The sequence below is a fragment of the Oxyura jamaicensis genome, chromosome 2, assembly GCF_011077185.1.
Source record: "Oxyura jamaicensis isolate SHBP4307 breed ruddy duck chromosome 2, BPBGC_Ojam_1.0, whole genome shotgun sequence".
Taxonomy (NCBI): Eukaryota; Metazoa; Chordata; class Aves; order Anseriformes; family Anatidae; genus Oxyura; species Oxyura jamaicensis.
Window position 1 is genome coordinate 138,529,452 of NC_048894.1, and position 26,070 is coordinate 138,555,521.

General features: G+C 38.6%; 1 protein-coding gene across 23 annotated transcripts in view; it reads left to right on the top strand.

Annotated features, from left to right (window-relative positions):
• RIMS2 (regulating synaptic membrane exocytosis 2) overlaps window positions 1-26,070 on the top strand; it is a 457,720-nt gene that overhangs the window by 392,651 nt on the left and 38,999 nt on the right. For 13 of the 23 annotated variants that reach the window (XM_035316481.1, XM_035316485.1, XM_035316482.1 and 10 more), the window contains one exon: window positions 9,866-10,107. The exons of the other annotated variants lie outside the window; for them this stretch is intronic. In XM_035316481.1, coding sequence (XP_035172372.1) covers window positions 9,866-10,107 — 242 coding nt within the window. The remainder of the gene's footprint in view (window positions 1-9,865; window positions 10,108-26,070) is intronic. 23 annotated transcript variants of the gene reach the window in all.

A 26,070-nucleotide genomic window follows, 5' to 3' on the forward strand; every position in this document is an offset into this window, starting at 1 on the left:
AACTTCCTTCATATTGCTTCATAAAGGTGCTTCTAAAACATAGGTTCTGTACCAGTACCTTTGAAACACATTGCCAGACCCATCTGGCAAGCATGGTATTTTAACTAAACATCAGGGGCCCAGTGCTGGTCTATTACTTATTTATTACCCAGGGTAAGATGATGCAGCAGAGGTTTGCATCTATCTTTGCCCATCTATCTGATTTTAAGATTATTTGACTAAGCATCTGAACATTTTGGTTCAGTATTATTACTGTACCTTCATAGAAGTTTTACTCAGCCTACAAAGTCCATGAAGCACTACCTAAGCAAGCCTTTGCTCCAAACATGCATGGCATGCAAGTGTGCATACTTCCTCAGCTGGGAGCTCTGGTCATGGACCTGTCCTCTCCACATCAGGGAACAATGTTTGTGGACTTGAGCTCAGAAGGATGTAAGCCAAATTTCCTCACAACATTTTCTTTTCATGATGCTCCTAGGTTTTCTGTATGCTTTTCTAATTTCCCCCAGAGGCCCCAAGTGACTCAAAGTCATTTTGTCAAAATGACAGAAATCAGACAAGCAAGATCATGATGTCCCAGATAACATCCCTTTGGCTGAGGTAATTATGGCTTCAGATCTCTTGCTCGTGTCCATTTAGCTCTCAGTCCCAGAAGATCAATTCAGAAATATGCTATGGATTTGATAGCAGTGTCTATTCTGACCCTGATTTTTTGGAGTCCTCAAGCAACCTGAATTTACAAGGAATGAAGGAAACATAAGAGCTGTTTTATTGTTTAGACACCCCTCCCCATCCCATTGCACACACACGAGTAGTACAAAGGGATGAGGAACATGAGCATGGTCACATTGCACAGTACTGATCAAAACAGTCCAAAACAGTTTTCCATGAGCAACGTATAGATGCAGCTATAGTCAAATACACATGACTACAACAATCTATTGGAATAATGGCTCCTCAGAACATTTAGGTTATCCCTGCATATTCTGTGATTTTCACCCTGCTATATACAGTAGCACATCCGATCTAGGTCCTTCATGACTATCTTACAAAGTTCTCCAGCTCTCAATGTATTTTCTAAATAAGAAAATCTTCCTTATGATGATTTCAGTTTAGCAAATAAAGATGCTAAATCATGGCTTCCCTTACCCTGAGGCAATAGAAAGTCTTTTATCTCTATAGATTTTTGAGAATCTTTACATTCAAATTTGAAAATTTTATCAGTTTGGGACTTGATTTTACATTATTTTTCTGGTGATTTTAGGTCTCAGGGCCACAGTGGATTCACAGTTTGATTTATCAATTTGTTGCTTGCTTTTCTTTACAAAGATCTCTTTTCAGTTCCTCAAGGAGTAAATCAGAGTAGTGTTTTGTTTGCAGTACAGCTATGTTTTGTGTCTTAGTAAGCATTGTTAATAGTGGAAACAGAATGATCCCTATCTTCCTTCTCTGCTGGAAAATTTTTATTCAACAATATGTTTGAATAAGCATATAACATTTAACTTTGAGATAAAGTATATGCAAGGTCCATTTCTCTAAAACACATCATCAATTAAACCAGATTGCCCACTGTCAACTTTAATTTGGCAGGCCTGTTGCTAACGTGCTGTGTGTTACACAATTGATTCTGTCTTTATTTTCTTTCTTTATTACCAGGCCTTCAGAGCTCATGTGGACTTGTATTTGCAAATGAATATCAAACTAAAATGCCAGCTGGCCAATGCAAGAGTTTTGCTCCTTAGCTTGTTTTCTTTCTAGGCTTCTTTTGAATTCACACATTTTGAATGCCTGCTTTAGTTCAATGTATCAAAGGAAGGGATTTTTGCATAGATTTGCAACTGTTAGCAGAGAAGTACATAAGAATAATATGAAAGTGATCTTTGAAAATGTTATTTCATATTAAATATTAGGTATATTTATTTCCAGTTGTGCACACAAGTTGTCTTTGAGTAATATACAAAACAAGATACTACTATAAAATAATCACTACTTTATTCAGTAATTAATCATGAAGAAGAGAATTTTTGTGTGTTTAGCCCAATCTATTTAAAAAAAATCAAATTCCACCATCTATTGTTTTCTACCACCTTTCCTGTTATAATTTCAATAAAATAAACCTAGCAATGAAGTCAGTCCAGTAGCTATTAGAGATTTATATCACAAGTCAGTTAATAGGATAATTTTTGGTCAAGTGAACCTCAGGAGACTAAATCATTATAATTTCAAACCTGTAGTGTGTCTCTGATATGAATTGGCAGATGAGTATGTGCATTGGCCAGAGGCATTGTTCCCATGGAAATGTTATTTCCAACATCACAGCTGTCCCCATAATGCTGTTTTTGTTAAATTTCCTCAGCAAATTAATGAAATGAGAATGTCTCCAAATAATTAAAGAAATCTATTAAGAATGGCATTAAAATTCTTATCCTGCTTTTAAAATTCTGTAAAAGAAATCCAGTCTCACAAGAGACATATATAAGAAAATACCTCTTAAAATAACTGAAAAAAATGTTAAATTTTGTACTTTCCCTAGGACATCACAGTACATGGCTGTACCTCTAACTTGGCAAAGTGCATTTTTACAATTGCAGATGCTTTATTTTAGTTAGGCATCATTACCAGAGAACTAAGGTGAACAACAGGGAAGTATTAATTCTGAATTTTCATTGGGAAAAAAAGAAACCTGCCAAGATCTGCCGAATGACTTAAGTATAAATCTGATTCTCTAGTGCATATTCTTTTGGCAGAGCAACAAGATGAATTGTTTTCATTTCCAATTCATTTGTAATAAAGACTGAAAACAAAACAAAACAAAAAGTCCCCAGAAATCCTACTAACAATAACTAATACAATAGTTACAATTGCTTTTCATCTCCTTGACATGTAAGAATTTAATAATACCATAGATTTGAAAAAAGCTTGTGCTTCATAATACTGGTTTTAGTAAAGTGTATTTGTTGGTAAGTGAAAAATGAAAAAAAATCAAGATTGTCATAATAATTTTAGTCTATCAGTCATAATTAGGAATGGATAGAATAGCATTTTGAGTCTAGGAGAGCAAAATGAAACTCTCAGGCAAAAGATGCCTGAAAGGATATGATCTGTGTTTTTTGAGTGACTGTGATGTTTTAAGAGAGGATTTTTCTTGGAGAGTGTGTAAGTCCATGCAGTTGGAAGTATTTTAACTGGCAATAGACGAGGTAAGATGTTTGCTTTTGCTTCCAGATTGAAAATATTATCTTTGATTGGGGTTTGGGTCTGTTTGTCATTTGTATTTCTTGTTTATGGGGAAGGACTGATTCAGTGTATTTTCCTGGTTTAGCCTTTCTCATTGCTGCCTGTTGGATTGCTTAATGTACAGAAAGAATGGGCAGTACTGCCCTGTTAGACAGCAGAGGATGCCTGCAAAAATCTTAGTAAGGTTCTTTAACCTCTGGGACTTCACAATTGCTTTTTATAGCAGTTACAACTTTCAAGAGAGTCGTCATTTTCAGTTTCTCCATCCATGGCTTCCTCTTTGGCTGGTATACCACAAATTGTAAATCTCAACAGGCATGGTAAAGCATAAGGACTCCCAGGTGTCAGTGGGTTTTTGTTGTTATTTTGTTGTTTGTTTGTTTGTTTGTTTGTTTTCTGTCCTAAATGAAAGGTTCCTGAGGAAATTTGGGACTTATTCTACTAATCAGCCAGTTTCTATTAAAAAAGATTCTGTTTCCTTAGGCAAGAATCTGACCAACTAGTGAGATGCCATCTAATCTCTGCAATTGGTTCAAAAGTGGCAGCCAAAGACTGCAGGTTTTTAACTATGGAAAGAGGAGGAAGTTTTCCTTTTGGTACATATGAAGCAATGAGTGTCTGCACTTCCTCTCATGGAAAATGTATCAGCAGCCAACAATATTGTCGATTAATTCTAAAATAAATATTTTATGTAAACCTATTAAATGCCCTCAAAATACAAGTAAGTCAGACACTGGGAGAAGTTGGGTGAAATTTCTTTTTGCGCTCTTCTTGTGCAACCTATTTCCCTGCCTCCCTCCCTACTTTGAGGATTTCCTTGGGCAGTATTTCCTTCTGGCTTTGTGTCAACTCCTAAGAGATTGTTTTCCAAGCAGCAGGTCCTAGGCATTGTACTTTAGGAGAGTTTCTCTGCTGGTGTTTTCTAATCTGTATCAGCACAGATACTGACAAAGTGAGAAGATCAAGATAATTTCTGATTACCTGCTATATGGTAGGAGTCTGCAAAACCTTGACAGCGAATCTTATTCCAGAGGAGAATTACACTCCTTGTTTTGAAAAGAAGTGGTTCTTTGAAAAAGAGATCCTGAATATTAGTGCCTCTGAGGAATCCAGAAGCATAATACTGGATTTCCTAGAAGGCTGTATTGGAATATCATTTTCAGACTGGCTTACTGTTTTTCGTCAAAAGCATTCAGAAATAGCTTATGGGCTAGGATTGGTCTGTAGAATATCAGAATGTAAGAACAATCTGAGGTTTGCTGTACAGCCAAGGAGTTTAAGGCTCTATACCACCAAACTGGGAAGGGGCAACCCTGGTTACACGTACACACTGGAGGACAAGATGCTGGAGGCTGTTACTAGCCACTTCACATGCATTTTAGTACTCCCTCTGCTTGTTTGTGAAGAGATTACAGAGGAATGCTTTATTTTAGTAATAGTGTATAATGCTGTATCTCACAACTGAAGAGAACTAGGGGCAGTGCAGGAAGCAACATTCCCACGTGAGCATTGCCCATCGCCCCGCTCTGGCTGAGTATTCGGTCCCCACAAGCCATGGTCAGTGGCCTGGCTGTCACCTTCAACTCTGTGACTGCTGAAGGCTGCAGGCTGCATCAGCTGGGGTGGTGTGATAAGTTTGTTCCTGTTTTGCTTTTAATGAGGGTGATTATTGCACCGTTATTCACATGATGGCCTAGCACAGTTTATTTATTTATTTATTTATTTATTTATTTATTTATTTTGGCCCCATATGGCTGCATATTGTCATCGTGGAGGATTTTCTTGAGTACCATCAGACACCTTGGAAACCCTATTTTTAGTGCACCCCTTTTCCTTGACTCTTATAATCTCATGAATTTAAAATGTTGTAAATATTTAACTGAATGTGGGTGTGGGATTATGTTTGTGTATATGTACATGGAAAGAAAACTTCCTGGATACACCATTTCTGTTTTCTGTTAAGAGAAAAGTTTGTAGGAGCTAGTCCCTTAACTCTGACATCCCTTTAATAGTTCTGTTAACTCAGAAAGGCGCGCGAGCTGACATACAACATATGCCCTATTTTTCTAGGAGTAACCCATTTCTGGCACTGTCAAAAGGCAGTCTGGGTAGAAGGATAGCTTCACCGGTGAGGATACAAACAATAATTAGTGAGGGAGGGCTGGAATAGTCAAAAGAGTTCAGAGTGCAGATGAAGGAGTTGGTTTGCCCATGAGCAATGCAGGCTGATTATGAAGCACTATAAGCCTTTCAGAACTCTCCTTATTTCTCAAAGATATTTTTTTTTTTTTCAAAAGGAGAAAATGAGAAAAAACAAAGCCACTGCTATGTGATGGCTTTCTTCAAGAGCTGTTGGCTAGCTGGGAACATAACAAAGATGTTCCCCCTGCTGCTTTTACAGAGCAAAACACCCCCAAAACTTTAATTAGAACAAGTATTTTTAGAATAAAATACTCAGGGTGTAAAAAAAGTAAATGGTGAGTGAACTTTCAATATTAGCCATTTGTACTAGTTTTTGGAATATCCACTCAATCCTAAATTTAAATACTTTTTTCTTCACTTGAATTCTGTTTCCTATCTTTCTTGTTTGGTCAAAAGAACCTGGTTGAGTAAGTCTACCTCATGGTTAGCAGGTACACACATTAAAAATTGATTTCTTGATTCAGAATTTATGTTTTATGAGAAAACTGCTATGACATAAGACCTTTCATAAGTGTTAAGATCACTCATAAAGCAATAGCATAATTACTATTTTCTGTTATAAAATACAACAGGAGCTCACAGACTTCCTGGATATCATAGGATCCAAGGGAACGGCATGAAGCTGCAACAGGGTTGGGTTGGATATTAGGAAAGGTTCTTCACTGAGAGAGGGTGATTGGGAACTGAAACAGGCTCCCCAGGGCAGTGATCACAGCACCAAGCTTGCTGGAGATCAAGAAGCATTTGGACAATGCTTTCAGACACATGGTTTGATTTTTGGATTGTCCTGTGTGGAGCTAGGAGTTGGACTCGATGATTGTTGTGGGTCCCTTCCAACTTGGGATATTCTGTGGTTCTTGAAAAATGTAGCATTTTTCAAGCATAGGTTGTTCTTCAGGCAGTAAAAATACTTTCCTCCTACCAATCTGTGCTGTGAGAATGAGCTCCCATATGAAATAACAGAGATTGAATGACTTATACTACAGTCTTTCCCCAAAGGAGCATCTTAAGATCTTTCTCCAAGGATCTGTTTTCAAAACAGTTTTAGGAACTACATAGCTTTAGTTTTCTACTCCTGTGATAAATATGAATGCAACTGTTTGAAAAAATACATTGAACAGCTCTGACAGACAACACTGAAATTAATCACATTTCCTTTAAAAACTTGCATTACTGGGTAAAGGGCTCTAATTTTCTGATTCTTAGAATTTGGCCTGACATAAAGCTGAATATACTGTCTCTTCCCAACAATGACCTTTCTAGATCTATTATTTCTTATTTGTGAGATGGTGCTGAAACTGAGAACTAGTTCATGTGGCATCTCCGTCCTGTGAAGCAATCTCTAAAGGTGTTAGTTTGAAAGGAAATACAGCATGTGATATTATCATCTTACAAGTGAGTTATCATAGTGATAAAAAGCCCCAGGAATACAGATCCACATTTTTTTTTCCCTTTCCTGCCTGCCTCTTTACCTATATCCTATCCCACTTTATTTAATGTGAAATTTACCAGAGTGTGTCAGTGTGTATTAACATAAAACATGAAGGAGAGTTAAAAAAGGCTAAGAAAAACACTTTCAAGCTCCCATTGTGTTCCAGTCTTTCCTTACTGTCTGTCCAGTCCAGGCCACCAAGGCTCTCTCTCAACTCTGTTTTGTGCCTGTCCATCTGTTTGTCTTAGCTCTTGTTCATATTTTTCCTCATAACTTCCTTAGGAAGCACACCCGATATTTTTAAACATGATGACAAAGGTGCACTCCTACAAACAAGCTCTTGTGTTTTTCTCAGTGCTGTGGCTTAACTTCCAGTATTTTCTGCCTTCGTGTAGATGCAGCTGACAACTAAAGGGCAAAAAGCTTTATTGGCCCCTCTCAAATATCTTAAAAAGTCACTTAGTTGTTCCAAATCTGATGTCTCATCCCATTTCCAATCAGTAAAAAAAGACTCAACAATAGCTTTGCTTTTGAGGCCATTGCATAAATTCCATAGTGAAGTTTTTATTGACAGAATATGTATTTATATAAAAACGCAATTAAGAAGCAATAGAATTTTTCTTTCTTTGAAATTAGTATAGATTATTATAAGTAAGGGGAAGAATGTGGCTATACCCCGTAAAATCCTCTCCAGAGCCATTTACTGAAGGGTGAACCTCCAGGAATAGCCATTGTCTGTTTTTGAAAATGTATTTAAGAAGCAAAACCAATCTTTGTTAGCCTTTAGATAGTGATGATTTTACACAAACACATAAAAATAATAATTTTCCCTGGTTTCCAAAATTATTGTGTTGTTTTAATCTCTAAAGATTGTCTAACACTGTATCTACTATGGACTTACTAGTGAGATGCAATGAACAGTATTATAAAGGGCTGAGTTCTGTGCAAGAACTTCACTGAAATAGAAATATTCTCTGTGCACATTATCTAGCCCACATTTGCTGAAGAATTTCCCAATCTGAATGTTTGTCCAGCCATCTACTAGTTAAATGTCAGGGCAAAATGTGGATGTGTACTGCTATCATCACCATAGATCACCATTTCCGTGCAAAGGAAAGGTCCCTTAACCTGCACCACTGGGAGATCAGGTCCCTCTGGGAGTGCTGTGCATGTCTAGCAGATAATTCAGATGCAGCTGCTTAAAGCCTGTAGAAACAGTCTACAAATAAGAACAAAATGGGTATTATAATAAAATTCCACTTTATCAGTAAGGATGATTTAAGTCACATAATGTCCAAGTGTTTTATAAATGTTTTATACATGTTTTTACATGCATTTGTTGCCAAAGGGAGGGAGTAAAAGAACTGGATAAATTAATCACTATATAATTTCATCAAAAACATAGGATAAATGAACTAGATTACTGAAAATATCCTTGAAATGTCTAGATAGACATCAAAGCTAGAGATCAAAGCTAGACTTCAGACTTTCATTCAGTTCATTAATGAATCAAGTATCTGTTTCACTGAGGAATATATTTTTGTGTGTATTTATTTGTGTGTACATACATGTGAAGAAGAGGGGCAGAGCACCTGAGAGGGTTATAGAATGTAAGTTTCCCAAGCAGTACTAGTGGGTCTGTCTCTCAGTCTGCCCACAGTTCGAGCTTCTGTCTTGGGGATTGAAAACTGTCTTTTTTTGGCTTGTGCCTCCTGAACTGTGTTGTCCCCATTGGTGAATTTGTGTGATGTGCCTGTTTAAATAAGTAAATTAAAATGCTCTTATAATCTCAGACCAGATAACCCGAGAACTTACTATTGAATAATATTTTTCATATTTTTCATATTTATTTGTATATCAAAAAATTATTATTTTGCTGTAAGAGTTAAAAGTTGGGATATTGGTGAAGAACTGGAACCCCTTAGTGTGTTTATGGTTTTACACTTAAAATAATTATTTGGTGATAAAGACGCTATTAGAGGGACAGCACATGCTCAATATTAGTATATTGCTGTGTCACCTCAACTGGCAAAACTGCAGGCAAGTAACAACTTAATACTGCCATAGATAAAGCTCAAGAATCTTACAAAAGAGATGCATAAGGGATGGGAAGAATAAATTCAAAAAACATTATACTGAACCAAGCTTATTTTCACCCAGCCGCTTTTTACCCTCTTCTCAGGCCCTTGTCAAGTGGTGATACACTGTAGCTGCTGTAGGAAAATACAAACAACATAGGGGCACCAGAAAGTGACTTTTCTTTGGTTTACTGAAAGGTCTTGAAGACCCTTTGCTTTTCCACAACTGGACAACGCTCTGCATTCTAGCTAGTGTCTATTTATATTTATAGAATATTGTAAGAAGATAGCGATGTAGTACAAATACCTTTTAGTAACAAAAAGAAAGCCTGCTCAGTATAAAAATACACCTATAACCACTACTCATGTGTGCTGAGTGTCTGCAGCCCTGGTTTCCAGTTGAAGCAAGAACTATAAATGATAGTTTATGTATTTTATTTGCTTTGTGTCTCTTCCTGGCCCAGGTAATTCCTACTCAAACCATTTTCAGAACCTACTTAGGTGATAAACTAGAGTAACAAATGGTTTTGATTTGATTAGCCAGATGTGGAAAAACAAGACTCAAATCAGTCAAAACAAACAAACAAAAACATTGTATGAATATACTTATATTCTTGCATAGAGTTTTTAAAAAATGTGTACATGGTACACTGATATATTAATCCTTTGATATGCTTTTGCTGGTCATGTATTTTAAGAAAATCAGTAAGAGCTTGTTATTTAAAATGAAATGCCAAACAGGAACTTAGCATTAAAGCTGTTCCTTTTAACCTCTAAAAAACCAAACCCTACCTGTGTGAATTAGCTGCTTTTACCCTCCAGTCTCCCAAAACTTTCCATCTGAAACCTGTCCTTTTCTGTCTTCCCCTTTTTACTCTTCTTTGTCTGCGCTGTTTATCCATCCACTGGCTGACAGTGTCTTTACATCCAAAATGCAAAGCAGACAGATGGGCGCCTCAGGAAAGAACATGACTAAGAGCACCAGCATCGGTGGGGACATGTACACGCTGGAGAAAAACGATGGCAGCCAGTCGGACACGGCAGTGGGCACTGTTGGCGGCGGTGGCAAGAAGAGACGCTCCAGCATCGGTGCAAAGATGGTCGCCATCGTGGGTCTCTCGCGGAAAAGCCGTAGCACGTCACAACTTAGCCAAACTGGTAGGAACTGGATTTTTTTTCCCCCTCTTGAATTATTTAAGTGTACATAATGTGCTTGTATTATGGTTTATTCATTTGGATATCTTGTTGAAGTTGCCTAATCAACAATATTCCAGCAAAAGAAGAAAATGGTCAAGCTTTTTTCTTTTTTTTTTTTTTCTTTTTTTTTTTTTGTCTGGAAAATCATTAAGCTTGGTTTTTAGCAAAGATCCTTTTCAGGTTGGACTGAGGCTTGTATTTTCTGCTTGCTGGAACCTACTTAATGTACTAATTGTTTTGCTTCTCAGGAGCCAACATGAGCTGCTGTGCTTACATTTGGGGGGAACTCTGACTGGGATTTTGTGAAGGGTCGCTGAAACACAGTTGCAAAACTCCTTCTCTTCTGTGATGAATAGTGTTTGCATTATGTTATTTTCTCACATTTAAACATGCACCATTATTTTAAAATGAAACAATTTTCATGAACAATATGGTATGTTCTATTTTACTGCATTAGTACTGCTTTTTAATTTATTTCTTTTCAGCCTACGAGAGTATTCGCTATCAGTATATATTTACCTCATTTGTGTTTATGGCAGTTAAAATTTTATATTGAAATATTATATCTAGGAAAAACAGAGAGTAAAATCCTATGCAATTTTTTATCCTTCCTCTTTCAGGGAAAATCCATATAATGCACTCTGAAAAGCTCTCATTGTCAATTAAGGAAGCTTTATAGGACACAAGTACTTTACATGGAAAATGATTGCTTGTATTTAAATCATATATATATATGTATGATTTATGTATATATATAAATGTGATTATATATATTAAATGTGATTATATGCACATATATTTATATAATTCAGAGTATATACATGAGCTATATTATGTGTTCAGTATCTAAGTAAAATAATTGTTAACATTGTCATATGGTTTAAAGTTTATAAATAGCATTCAGCCACGTGTTGTCCCAACAGGAGGTCTCCATTGTTCTAAGCACCATTTGGACATTGATAAGGGATTTTTCAGTTCTCTGAAAGGTTTGCAGTTTTTATCATGGAACAAGAATGATAAGAGTTTTAATGTACAAGTACCTGAAGCAAGCTGATGATTTGCAAAGTCAGAAATTGTGGTGTATTTTGTAAGTAAACTTTTGTATGAGGGGAATTTAAAGCACCTGGAAAGAGTTAAAAAAGATGGGATAGAATTATAAAGATGGGATGCTGAAAGGAAGGATAAGAAAGAGGGACAATTGTACAGAAGAAGGGGAGTACAGAAAGAGATTAGAGAGACTGAGTGTGCGTCTTAATGAACATAGTAAGTGTCTGGAGGGAATGAAGAAGCAGAAGGGAAAGAACGTACACAGTGAAAGCTCTGAAAATTGTGTAGATACTGGAGACTCCGCCTGTAGGCAAGCATTTACAGTGATCTCCTGTTTTACCAGCTCACTTGCTGGCTATAAAAATGGCAGTTTCATATACGCTCTATTTTCTCTGAGCTCAAATGAATGGGGAAGATGAAGTCATGTTTACACAGATCTGTGAAATGCCTGGTTGGGCAACCAGAAAAACCTAGCCACTTGCTCACCTAGAAATCTATAATTTTGTTCATGTGATAGTACAGAGGTAAGTAACTGTGTTAACGTACTTGGATATGGTCAAATATGCACAACAGTACTAGTTATGATCAACATTGGTCATTTACTGTAAGAAATATTAAATGAAGGCTGTCAGGTTTTTGTATGATGTTCAAGTATAAGTCTCAGCACTAGAGAGAGTATGTGTTGTGTGGCTTGCTTAGATTTGATTTAAATACCATGCAGATTTAGTTATTTGGGATGGTACTTTTAACCTGAAGTTTCTCTGTCTCTGTTGTATCTAACCAGTTGCAAAACTGATTAGGTACTCAAGTTTAGGGACAAATGTGAAATGTAACTCTTCCAAAACTTCTTAAGATCTCTTGATTGTGATGTGAGCAGGTTGATTGAGTGTGAGCAGGTTGTTCTGAAAAACTCATGATTGCTGAGCTGTATGTCAGTGCTGTGTGTCTGCTGCAGCAGAAACCAGGAGAATCCTTATGGCTCTGGCCACCAGCCCTTCTCCCTCAGCTGCTCCCTGGAGAGATCTGCGCTCAGGCCTGCACCTGGCCCACCAGGATGTTGCAGCCAGAGCAGCTCCTGCTGCTCCTTATGAAAAGGCCCCTCACAAATAAGATGAATATAGGTTGTACAGCTGTTACTGCACACCAGCTCCTGGTGTGCTTCCAAGCTGCCTCCACCCCATGACCTTAAGGTGGCTTCTCTGGTGGCCACATGGCTGCACCTAACAGGACAGGCACACACGTTGTTGAAATAGTGGGGTTGTACAAGTGCACTGGTCATATGGTGAGCAAGCCTGTGGCCATGTGTCAGGAGACCCTTTAATGCCTGAAGGAAACCTCTGTGGTGCTTTGCCTGCAATGAGACAAGGCAATGGCCTCTTGGGTACATGAGGAGAGGTCACAGCACAAAAAAAGTGTCTTGCATGTCTTAAACATCCATCAGCACATCTTAAAGAGAATATTGGATACCAGTATTATACATTAATACCACAGGTTTAAAACTTACAGTTAATGTGTGTAATGAATTCATAATTATTCCCTGTTTTATCTCATCCTGTTCCTGTTTTCAGATGGCAAGTGCCTGGACAAAGAATCAGGTATTGGCACAAGCACTAACACGAGGCCTGGTACTGAAATGCTGAAATAATTAATGTGTTGTGGACTTCCTGTAAGTAAATTTTTGGTAACTGAGAGGCAGGGGATACTCAGCTTGCACAGCACCATTACCATATAGAAACTGGTCAAAATAAAAAGGGTCCTTCATTAGTTTCTGAACATATTATGTTGTTCAATTGTTCAGCTAAATCTCCTTACTTGACGTATCAGGGTTGAAAAAACGTCGGTATCAGGAGACAACAATACTACTATGGAAAGTTGTAATCATATTTATAGCAACTAAATTTTTATAAACTGTGTTCTCATCTTGAAGTCAGTAAAGAAATGCCTACTAGCATCTCTGAAATTTGTTTGTAATGTCTTGTAAGGCATAATTGTATTTCAGTGGTTTTCTTCATTCATATTTTATAAATAAAACTGTGCCAGAAAATTTTGAAAGTAGGTCATTATAGCTGCTTTCAGGACTGTGAATCTGGCATACAATAAATGCCTTAAAAGATAAATTTTTACTTTTATTTCAATTGAATTTTATGCTTTTTCTCTTTGTTTGGAACAGTACTGGGGAACTGACACTCTAAATACATACAACTTAAAGTATGTTTTTATTCTGGTCTATGTTTTGTTTAGTGTATTCAGGTAGGAACTCTTGTTTTGTGGATAGAGGGTATGTTGATTTGTTGTTATTGCTGTGAGGAATGGGAGTAACTGTATTAATAATAATAATTATATAATTTATTACCTACCGAAGGTATTTTGATTTCATTCCATTATAGCTAGTGTCTATTTTGTATCGGAAAGCCTCCAAGGAGAGAACTGAATGCATCTTAAATATAAAGAAAACTTAAATAAGCAATAGAAGCAATGTTATGTTATCCTCAGGGATATAATAACACGGTCTAACAATGCATAGAATATTGCTAATTGAGTAACAGTGCTGAACAAGACTATCAAGGATAATTTAGGAGGGTAAAATAATAATTCAGGAAGTCGGACTGATCTGACCTCCTTGACACAGGCACTAGGAACTGATCTTTTCAGTTGATCATACCAAAAGAATCCAAGTCTCCAGTAAATCTGGGTGACGGGTCATTCAAATACATTACATGAAAAGATCTTAAATGGTGCTCTGTGGATCACTGTCCTTATCGGAAAAGAAATAACGGAAAAATTGCTAGCGTTAAGACCATGGAAATGCAGAAAACATGAATGACAATAGACAAGATTCCTTCTCGGGCTTCCATTTGTGCTTAAGGAAGCATTGTAATGTATTTTTTGAAAATTCATATTAGTTCTCCTCTCTGTAAAATGTGTATCAGTACTAGCTCTTTCCTATTATTTGATCTAGTGAAAATGTTAAGTGTGAGAATATACAGGATCAGATTTTGTGAACTGTCTTGATTTATTTCAAAACAATTTTTAAAAATAGCCTGGAAATTTCTGCAGTTTATTTAGAAGGTTAGCTGATACAAAAGTAATTTTACTTATGATTACTTTTATTTAGGATAAGACTTCAGTGAAAAACAAGATACTGTAGAGTAAGTGACAAGTTGAATCAGAATTGACTTCAGTTCTGATTCCAGTACATTTTCACTGCTACAGAAAAAAAAAATAGCTGGAGGAATACTCAACAGGCTTCATTCAAGCCATCATTCTTAAAAGCAAGCATTTGGCAGGGTAGGAGGAGTTTATGTTGAGACTTTAACATCCTGATTCCACAGATTTTCTTCCTACTGGAGAAGTTGCCTTCTTTGCAAGGTAAAATCAAATACAAAATGCAGGTCTCAAACAGCATCTTGACAGCATTTGCTTATCTGTTCGTATCTGGAATTCAGTCCTTTTCCTGCTAGACAGCCCTCAGGGAACTGATGACCAGGCTTGCATACATGTGCAAACCTGTAGCCTTCAGTTTAATTTTGTTCATGAGTGAAATCTTTCCCCTCTTCTGGTTACACTGTGTTAGATCTCTCTTTTAACTCAAATGCACCGTCTCTGACAGGTGGATACCTTGTTTAGATGACATATCTCTAGCTGGGGAAATGTCTAGTGCTTTCTTTAGTTAGCTAAGGTTTATTGTGTTTGTAGGCTGTCTATATCCAAAAGCCTAAACAGTTTAGCTTATGTTGTCAAGATATATATATATATATATATTTTTTTTTAGAATCTGCAGCACACTGTGAACCATAAATCCTCAGATGTTTCCTGTGTGTACATACAGTCACATGTACAGAGTCCAGCACACTCTCAGCATTTGAGAATGCTATGGCACATTTGGGTGTATGACTACAAGAGCTGACATCTATCAAAACAGGTTATATGAGGGAAAGCACGTAATGACATGACTTGATAGTGACCAGTACAGTAATGCCTGCAGAGAGATGTGACCACGTTTTGGATGGGATTTTATTTTCTGTGGGTGTGTCTTAAAAGCCAAATTATGAATTTTGTATGGTTTGTAGAGTGTTGAAAGTAGAGTCTGAAGTGCTACATTCATATACCAACTATATAGTCTGTAGAGCTATTTCCTCAATTACTAGAATAGTTGAAGGGAATCTGTTGGGAACATCGGTTTTGGTCTTGTATGGTATTTCACATTTCTTAGCTCAAAGTTTAGATTTTTATAAAAAACAGTCCTTTACCACACATGCAGTGCATATGTTTCCTTTAAAAAGAGGATGATTAATCATTTCCAACAGGGGAAACTAAAGAAGAAACTTCATCAATTGCCTTTCATTGTCTAAAATGAAATAAAACAGAGTGAGCAAATAACTCACCAAACTAGAAGTGTGCTCGTTATCATAATATATATTGTTGCTTTCTATCTCTGTAATTAGATTATGTGACCAAATCTGCGACTGAAATTATCATGTACTACTTTTAATCTGACCATGTGTTACTGTTTTTTTGTTTGTTTGTTTGTTTGTTTAATCACATATGTAATTCATGTGATTTGAATCAAGCCTTTTGTTTGGGGCTTTATTTCCTCTCCTACTCCAAAGGCAGATTAGCGTTGTTAATAAATTGCTTTAATGTGTAGTATTACGCTTGTATCAGTATTCTTGATGTATAATCTGATTTAGTTTCAAAATAAGCCTGTATTGCATTGATAGAAGTATACGATTAGTAGTTGACAAGAGATTAAGGCCAATTTGTCCTACTGATTACTTGAGAATTGTGACCTGAATTCTTTGCCAAGGAGAAAGTACAATTATAATAAATGCATTACGGAGGGAATTAATCAGCCTTTACTAAATAAACTCTGGAGAGTATGCTAACAAATAAATAGACTCTAATTGCAAATTTAAAAGGCTGACTACACAGGCTTTTAATTTTATTTACTGAGGTGATGATAGAGTTTTGTTTTCTTCCACTTGGAGGGAAAGAGAAGGAAAGAAGATAAGGCAATACTGAATTTATGTAACTGTCCAGAATGGATTTTCGATAGAAAAGGCAGGTATATATTTGGCTTCACTTACTTTCATAAAACTTCTGTGATAGATGGATGCAGTGAAAAGAAATACATAGCTGAGGTGTCAGAACCAGCCTCCAGTCAGTACTAGCTATGATCTTACAGAAGTCATCTTCTGGAAGATGCTTCTTATACATAAGATATAGGAGAGGTGTTGTGCCATATATAAGCAGAAATTCCAGGCAGATAGAAGAAAGTCCTGTAATGACAATAAAGAATAAGAATAAAAGGCTTCATTTTTGGAAAAAATACACAGATCATGTGTACTAGTTGAGCAATACAGCCCGAGTCACAAAAGACATTTTGAACTCTCTGTTATGTTTAGTTACCAACTCAGTGAGATTTATACCTGTGAGCTTTCAAACTGACTGTGGTAGAAGTAAAACCAATTCCCCTGGGTGTAGGCACCTATATCATTAAAAAAATATATTTATATTTCCCCAAATGATTTTCTGTACTGTCAACCCTTTCCTGTCAACCCTTTCCTTAAAAAAAAAAAAAAAAAAAAAAAAGTTATATTACCACTTGATTTCATTAATAAGGGGAAAAAAAAGGAGAAAGCTGTAAGTGAGATCAGAATGTTTAGCTTGACCTTCTACAAAATTTTCACTCTTTTCATAATTAGAGGTAAAAATAGAGAGAGAAATGTAGGGTGATCTTTCTTGGTAAGAATACTGCAAGGGTATCTTTTCTTATCCAGAGCAGAATTCTCATAAGATCCCTGCTAAAAAAATACACATCTCATCAAAAAAGTTTAAAGCTGTTTTATCTCTGTTTTCACAGTAAACAAGATTTGTTCTTTGTGTTGTTGCATAAGCAAAAACCATCACACTCCTTCCTGAGTTCCTAATTGAATTTGGAAAACATTTCTGGTTTATGCTATAAGAGAGATACTCAACAGAATAATCTATGTTTCCCATAAGTTTCCCTATGTTTCCCATATGTTTCCCATGTTTTGGTTTGAGAACTCCTTTTGAAATATCCAAGATGCTTACCTATTGTTACAGTTCTGTGTATCTCTATGGTTTACAGTTACAGTTCTGTGTATCTCTATGGTTTATATTTTAGGGAATAACATTGTTTAATTTATTTGAAGTTTAGTTAATATTTCTAGCATTGTCTAATGTAAATCCCCCCTCTTTAATTTTAGAACTGTTCATAGAAACTATTCACACAAACCATTTCCCTCATAGTGAACTGGTATATGCCTCCTAGGTATCTCCATTTAGGTTGTCTTTTTCTACCATGGACGAAGTGTGATGATGCTACCACTCAAAACTTGCATGTGCCAGTAATAGAAAACTTTTACAAGATAAATTATATTAAGAACAGAGTAATTTAAAAGTAGCTAAATTTACCTGTGATGATACACAGAAAATTTACAAGCAACCATGGGATAAGGGAACTAAACCCTCTTATCGCAAATTAATTTTCATGGATCCCTTGCCAGTGCTTTTTTTTGGCCTTTTGGGTCTTCTTTATTTATTTATTTATTTTTTGGAGGGGGTGGAGAGGAGGGTTCTGTGGTTAGCAAATTCAGTTGTTTGCAAAATAGCGTGAATCAAGTATGTGTCAGTTGATGTGTGCCTGGTAGTCTCCAAGAAAGAAGGAGATGCATTGGTCTCCTCCAGCAGCAGGGCAGCGCTGTACCCAGATCTTCCTCCATCATGGGAACATCCTCTTGCTTGCAGCAGAAAGCTTTCTGCTTCTCCAGAAATGCTAGGAAAGAAAGCAGTGGCCAACACTACTTTTCTTGATCACAATCCTATAGCTGCATTTTACAAGTCTAAATCTTACAAGATCTGTCCCTGAGGCAGAACATACAGAACCTGCTCTTTCTGAATGCTGATGTCTATCATCATTCCCTGCTGTCTCCATATCAGCAAGAGTCAGTAGATTCTCAACATGCACATAATCAAAATTAGAGGAAAAATTAGGATAAAAAGCTGATTTATTGGAAATTTATGCACCACCGGGGCTACGAGCAGAATTTTTCATTTGTTTCTTTGGAATGAAATGCCAAAATTCTGTGTATTTTAAACCCTTTTCTCCACATTTTAACTATGTTTTTATTCATATCTGAGCCTTGAGTCTGTGTAGATAAATGAGGTAAAGGGAAGGATAAGAGGAATAGCACAGTGAAGTTACCTGAGGCCTAAACTTTATCAATTATCTACTCCATGTTTTAGCAAAATATCAAAAAAGAATTTCTGAAATTATATTTCTGTCTTTCTGTGTGTACATCCTGCATTTTGACTAGCATATTGGACAACCCCAGATAAAAGTTGTTTTTGTTGTTTTGTTTTGTTTTTGTTTTTGTTTTTGTTTTTAATTTGATGAAATTGAAGTAAAACAAAAAAGATCCTTATACTTAGTAATTATGAAACTCTTTGACAAGGATAGTGAGGGTTTTGAAGATGTCACACGTGCTTCTAGGTTCAGTGGAAAGCTGAGAATCTAGTTCAGGAAGTACATTGGTGAACTGTATTTTTTTGCTACAGTTTTTCTTTATTTTTTATTAGTTTACAACTGAGGAATTGCTCTAAGATTTTTCTTTAATGTCAGTACAGATCCTACTACTGAATTTTGATTACTGCTCAAAAAAGTGATATAATTTTCTCTAATCACAGAATCACAGAAATGTAGGGGTTGGAAGGGACCTTGAAAGATCATCGGGTCCAACCCCCCTGCCAAAGCGGGTTCCTCAGAGCAGGCTGCCCAGGTAGACGTCCAGATGAGCCTTGAATATCTCCAGAGAAGGAGACTCCACAACCTCTCTAGGCAGCCTGTTCCAGTGCTCCATTGATCTCACCGTGAAGAAGTTCTTTCTCAAGTTGGTGCAGAACTTCCTGTGCTCTATCTTGCTGCCATTGCCCCTTGTCCTGTCCCCACAGACCACTGAAAAGAAGTTGGCCAAATCCCTCTGTCTCCCACACCTCAGGTATACACATTGATGAGATCCCCTCTCAGTCTTCTTTTCTCCAGGATGAACAGACCCAAGTCTCTCAGCCTTTCTTAGGGAAGATGCTCCAGGCCCCGTATCATCTTTGTGGCCCTCTCATGGTCTCTTTCTAGATCCCTGTTTTTTTTTGTACCGGGGAGCCCAGAACCGGACACAGTACTCCAGGTGAAGCCTGACCAGGGCATGCCAGGATACCATTGGCACACTTGGCCACGAGGGCACACTGCTGGCTCATGGTCATCCTGTCGTCCACCAGGACCCCCACGTCCTTCTCCTCACAGCTCCTCTCCAGCAGGTCATCCCCCAGCCTGTACTGATACTTCTGGTTGTTCCTTCCCAGGTGCAGGACTCTACACTTGAGCTCTTATTAAACCACATTTGGTTTCTTCCTGCCCAGCTCTCCAGCCTGTCCAGGTCTTGCTGAATGGCAGCACAGCCTTCTGGCGTGTCAGCCAGTCCTCCGAGGTTTGTGTCGTCGGTGTACTTGCTGAGGGCAGACACTATTCCCTCGTCAAGGTTGTCGATGAAGATGTTGAACAAGACCGGACCCAGCACCAGCCCCTGGGGAACACAGCTAGTCACAGGTCTCCAGCCAGACTCTGCACCGCCAATCACCACCCTCTGAGCACGGCCAGTCAGCCAGTTTTCAACCCGCCTTACTGTCCACTCATCTATCCCACACTTTCTCATCTTTGCAAGCAGTATGTCATGGGAGACAGTATCGAAAGCCTTGCTGAAGTCAAGGTAGATGACATCCACTGCTCTCCCCCCATCTACGCAGCTGGTGATGCCATCATAGAAGGCAATGAGGTTGGTCAAGCACGACTTCCCCTTGGTGAATCCATGCTGACTACTCCTCATAACATTCTTCTCTTCCAATTGCTTGGAGATGGCATCCAGAACAAGCTGCTCCAACACCTTTCCAGGGACAGAGGTGAGACTGACTGGCCTGTAGTTTCCCGGATCCTCCTTCCTGCCCTTCTTGAAGACCGGAGTGACATTGGCTATCCTCCAGTCTTCAGGCACCTCACCCGTTCTCCAGGACCTTTTAAAGATGATAGAGAGTGGCTCGGCGACCACGTCTGCCAGCTCCCTTAGCACACGCGGATGCATCCCATTGGGACCCATGGATTTGTGTGCGTTGAGCCCAGTCAGATGCTCCCGAACCACTCTCACGTATACCGGGGGGAGCCCTCCATTTCCCAGACCCTTTGTCCTCTCGCCAGGGGCGAGGAGTCCTGGGGGGGTGTCCTTGAAGCAAAGACTGAAGCAAAGAAAGCATTCAGTATCTCCGCCTTCTCGACATCTCCTGTGACCAGGACACCCCCCTTGTTCAGCAAGGGATGCACATTATCCCTAGTCTTCCTTTTGCTGTTTACATACTTGAAAAACCCTTCTTGTTATCCTTTATCTCTTTAGCAAGCCTCATCTCTAGGTGGGCTTTAGCCTTCCTCATCACGTCCCTGCAGGCCCTGACAACACCTCTATACTCCTCCCAAGAGGACAGGCCCTTTTTCCACATTTCATAGACCTTCCTCTTTCTTTTGATCTTATCAATGAGCTCCTTGCTCATCCACACAGGTTTCCTGCCCCCCTTCCCCGATTTCCTATTCTTCGGGATGCACCAATCCTGAGCATGGAAGAAGTGCTGCTTAAATGTAGCCCAGCTCTCACAAGCACCCTTGCCTTCTAGCAACCTAGTCCATGAGATACTCCCAAGCAGTTCCTGGAAGAGGTCGAAGTTGGCTCTTCGAAAGTCCAGGGTAGCAATCCTGATTTTAGCCTTACTTCCTCTGCCTAGTTCCATCTGGAACTCCACCATCTCATGGTAGCTGCATCCCAAGCTGCCCCCAGCCTTCACATCCCTAACAAGCCCATCTCTGTTGGTAAGAATAAGGTCCAGGAGCACCCCCTGCCTCGTCAGCTCCTCTACCACCTGCATCAGAAGATTGTCCTCAATGCATTCTAGGAACCGTTTGGACTGTGCGTGCCTGGCCGAGTTGCTTACCCAGCAGATGTCTGGGTAATTGAAGTCCCCCATGAGGACCAGTGCCCGTGACCGTGAAGCTACTAACAGCTGCTTGTAGAAGGCTTCATTGACCTCCTCCTCCTGATCTGGTGACCTGTAGTACACTCCCACAACAGTGTCCCACATACCAGCCCACCCCTTAATTCTCTCCCACAAGCTCTCCACTTGTCCTTCACCCTCCCCCAGGTGGAGCTGGGTACACTCTAATTGCTCCCTCACATAAAGGGCATCCCCACTCCCTTGCTTCCTCAGCCTGTCTTTCCTAAAAGGATGTAGCCCTCCATGACAGCATTCCAGTCATGCGAGCTGTCCCACCACATCTCTGTGATCGCAACGAGATCATGGCCATGCGACTGAACACAGATCTCGAGCTCATCCTGTTTATTTCCCATTCTCCACGCTTTGGTGTACAGGCACTTTAGGGAAGCAGCAGGTGCAGTTACCCCTGGGGGGATGCAAGAAGAAGATTCTAGACGGGGTATCGGGAACGTTACCTTCTCTGAGGAGCCCTCAGACAATCCTATGGGAGAGCTCAGAGGTTTTTCCCAGTCTTCAACAGCGAGAGTAGTGACCACTTCCCCCAGCCCTTCTCTGTCACTTTTAGCTACCCTCCCGTCCCCCATCAAACCTAGTTTAAAGCCCTGGTAATCCTGTTATGCACATGTAAGTTCAGTTAAGCTATCTCTTTTTTTGCTGAGGGTTATGTATACTATGAATTAAAAAAATTGTCTTTGAGCACCTGGCATAGGAGGAAGAAAACATGTTAGTTGTTCTCAGATCATTCCTACTGGAACATGTTTAGGAAAAGATGAAGGGTTTCTTAAAAAAAGGCAATTTTTAATTTTTTTTTTTTCCCTTGTCAGCTAAGTAATTTCCTATTTGAATATATGTTCCTTTTGTATCTGCATAAGATGAATCAAACATTTGGGAGATATTTTCTTATCAGCCCTAGTTTTTATTGTAAAATAATCAAAACATCAGAGTCTCATTAACACGTAGGGGTCTTTTATATCTATTTTTTTAGAGTTTTACTTATTCTTGAAAGTACTTGTATCAATGACTTTTTTTTTTACTGTCACAATCTTTTAATTGCATTATGAAATGTTCAATTATATGTTACCTTACATGAATTAAAACTCTGCTCTAAAATTTACATTCAGATTTAATCCAGGTTTGTATTTATAGTACTGTAATATGAAGATTGTTCCATTGTCTAAGTAGACTTTGGTGCCAGCAAAACTTATTTTTAGCTCAGTCTGTGAAATCACATTAAGACCTAATTGAAAATATTCACAGTAAGAAATACTTTTCTTGGTTATATTTGCTGCAAAAAGACCTGTAATGAACAAATTCATACTGTGAAAGAAAAATGACTTCCCTGTGATTAACTAAATGAATTGTTTAAATTAACTAAATTACTGATTTTTCATAAGGTGAATATATAGTGTGTTTTTTTTTTCTAAATGAAAAATTAATGCAATATTTTGTGTGGAACATGCTGTAATTAAGGCAGTGGTGTATTGAGTGGAAAATATAACATTAACACCTTAAAAATAAAATAGATTTTTATAGAAATTCTGTATTGTAGATTTTCTAAAGTATGTAAATTATTTGTTCTAGTAAGGCAGTATTCTACTTTTGTTTTAATGCAGCACAATACTTTAAGTTAAATGAACTTCAGAAAAAATCTTTACAGAACTATTTTATACTGAACTATGAACTAATGAGCAAATGCTCATTGATTTCTGAATTTTATCAATAACAAGTACATTTTTTGTAATGTGTTCATATAAAAAATGTCTTGATTATTATCAACATTTTATAATTTTGACATCACTTTTTTAATATTTTCAATCATTTCAGGTCTATGCAAGAATGGGTAGTATTTTTGAAACCTCACTGTATAATTATCGTATGGAAATTCATGCATCCTGAAAGGGGTCTTCAAAGCTAAAATGGGACCACTATGGGACTTGAAGTTCTGGTTAAAAGCATTGCTAAAATGTGCCCTTTACTAGAACAGGGCAAAGTACCTTCTTTCCCTGATACCAGCTATATTGTCTTGCTCTATCACTTTTTCACAGTTAGAGACATGTGCATGTGCAGCCCAGAAAGCCAGCCATATCCTGGGCTGCACCAAAAGCAGCATGGCCAGCAGGGTGAGGGAGGTGATTGTCCTCCTCTGCTCTGCTGTCGTGAGACCCCTACTGGAGCCCTACTGGAGACCCCCGACACAAGGAGGACATGGACCTATTGGAACAAGTCCAGAGGAGGGCCATGAGGATGATCCAGGGGCATCTCTCCTATGAAGACAGGCTGAGGGTATTGGGGTTGTTCAGCCTGGAGAACAGTGGCCTTCCAGTACCTAAAGGGGGCCTACAGGAAAGCTGGGGAGGGACTCTTTGTCAGGGGGTGTAGTGACAGGACAAGGGAGAATGAGCCTTAAACTAAAAGAGGCTAGGTTTATATTAGACATAGGAAAAAAAATTCTTTACTCAGAGGGTGGTGAGGCCCTGGCACAGGCTGCCCAGAGAAGCTGTGGATGCCCCATCCCTGGCGTTTTTCAGGGCCAGGCAGGATGGGGCTTTGAGCAACCTGGTTTAGGTTCACCATCTTGTCAAAGTCAAACCTTCATCAGTAAAGGGACAGAAGCGCTAGGAAGTGTAGAAAACCACTTGCAATTAAAAAGGTAAAATACATAAAAATTCAAAAAGTTAGATTTTGCCAGGCAACAGGAAGAGTTTGCTATGCTGTTCCATCATTCGCCCAGCGGCTGAAGACCATACTGCTGTAGGAGTTACCTTTAAAAACACCACTTCCAGCTAGCACCCTGCTGGCTGGAGCTGAGACTCCTCTCACTCAGTTAATGTACTGAAAGAAGCCAGGCAACAGCCCCACGTTAGAGGTTGGGCAGCGTGAAAATGAACACATCTGTCAGTTCAGCAGCTTCCTGACAGAAATGTCTGTAAATGCTCAGTGCACGGTAGAAGTCGTTAACTTGCATGCCTTTTATTCGTCCATTTAAGCAACTGCTTTCATGCAGCGTGTTGGCAGATTATAGGAATTGTTGAACTGAACCCCACTGGGAGAAGGATTCTTTGTGATTTTGAAACAAGTTTTTTCAGATCGTCCAACTTGGCGCCTGGCTTTTGCTACCATGGTTGTCTCTCAGTGGGCAACTGATGAATTTAAACATGTGCCAGTTGTATCCATGTTGCATATTCCCAGCTTTCCTGGAGTGCGAAAGAAACTTTATGTCATTTAATTTTACCTCAGTGCCGTCCTGTATTTTTCTGGGGTTTGAAGATTTGTGATATATATGGAAAGGAAACTGAACGTCTCCTACTGGAGATACCTCTAAAGCTCTCAATCTTATGAGCACTTAAGGCTACAATCTGTACAGATAATTTAAAAGACTATGGTCTATCTCTGGTTCTGAGAGCAACATCTGGCTGATGGCCATATGGCTAACAGGATCTCCTCATCAGTAAAATCTATTGGAATCCTCCTATGTCCATGCTGTCTTCTGAGCTGCACCTTTTTGGGGAAGGTCATCTATCTTGGGTCATAGTAGTGACAGGGAGCTGGCTAAAAATTATAAGGGTGGTTATGAATGAGTGTCCTGCCCCTCTAGACCTCACTATTATAAATGTAGCCTAAGAAAATTAGTTTTATGCAGTCATCCCTTTATGAATTTGTGTATGGAGGATTTATTAGCCTATATGCACCCTCCTTAACACCTTGTAGTTTCATAGTGCCTCAGATAATTCCATCTATGTTTGAATGAATAGAGCACAAAGATAATTAAATTCAGGAGGATAAGGTGGATGACAGAAGAATGTGCTCATAATGCTTACTTGCACGTAAATTTTACTGCAGCCTCCATCTCCATGTTAGTTATTCTGAACTTTATAGCTTTGTATTTCATAATTCTTCTTCTTTCCTTATATCTATATAAGGTGTGACAGGATGCAACTGACTGAAATCACAGTCAGTGACACTCAGGGGTAAAACTCATGAAAGTCCTTGAACGTAGTTTCTATTAATTCATTGGCTTGTCACCAAGAATTCAGATCTCATCTCAAAATGCTTTTTATGGAGCTCATTAGCCATTTTGAGCTAATTGTCTCTCTTCCCTTTAGCAGAATTAACTGCATTTTCCAGTTCCACCTTCAGTCCATCTCTTCCTGCTTTTTCTCCACATCTTGCCTTGAGCTATGTCACCTCTGTCCAGCCTCTAAGTACTAGGGAAGTAAATACATTTTGTTGCTTCTTTGTTTTCAGTGAAGTGGGAGTTTGGATCTCACAAGTAAGTAGCCTTGACATGAAAGCAGACATGAAAACAGTAAACTCCTTGCAACGTTTGAGATTCAAAAAAAGGACTTGAGAACTAAAAATATTAAAATGAAACTGTTCTATCAATTCTTACAAAAACAGAGACCCATAGATCTTAACGCAGCATGAAAGGAAGGTACTAATATCCTAGGATGGTGTAAATATCAAAGGGAAGGAGCAAGAGATACATAGCTAGTAAAAATGTGCAGCTCGGGGATGAAGGGCTCCACATCTGTGGTTGGTAGCAGACAGCGCGCAGAGAAGATTTTCATCAAAGATGAACCACAGACTGAAAGCAGAAGTGATTGGTGAGGTTGAAAAACAGCAAGAGGCAGCAAGGCAGGCTTTAATATGAGAGAAAGAGTCAAGAGGTGAGGGAAGTGGAGTATGGAGAAAATCAACAATTATACCTGTGAAAGAAGGAGACTTAAGGCAGACACAGGAGAGGACTAAATACCACTATGGCTCTGA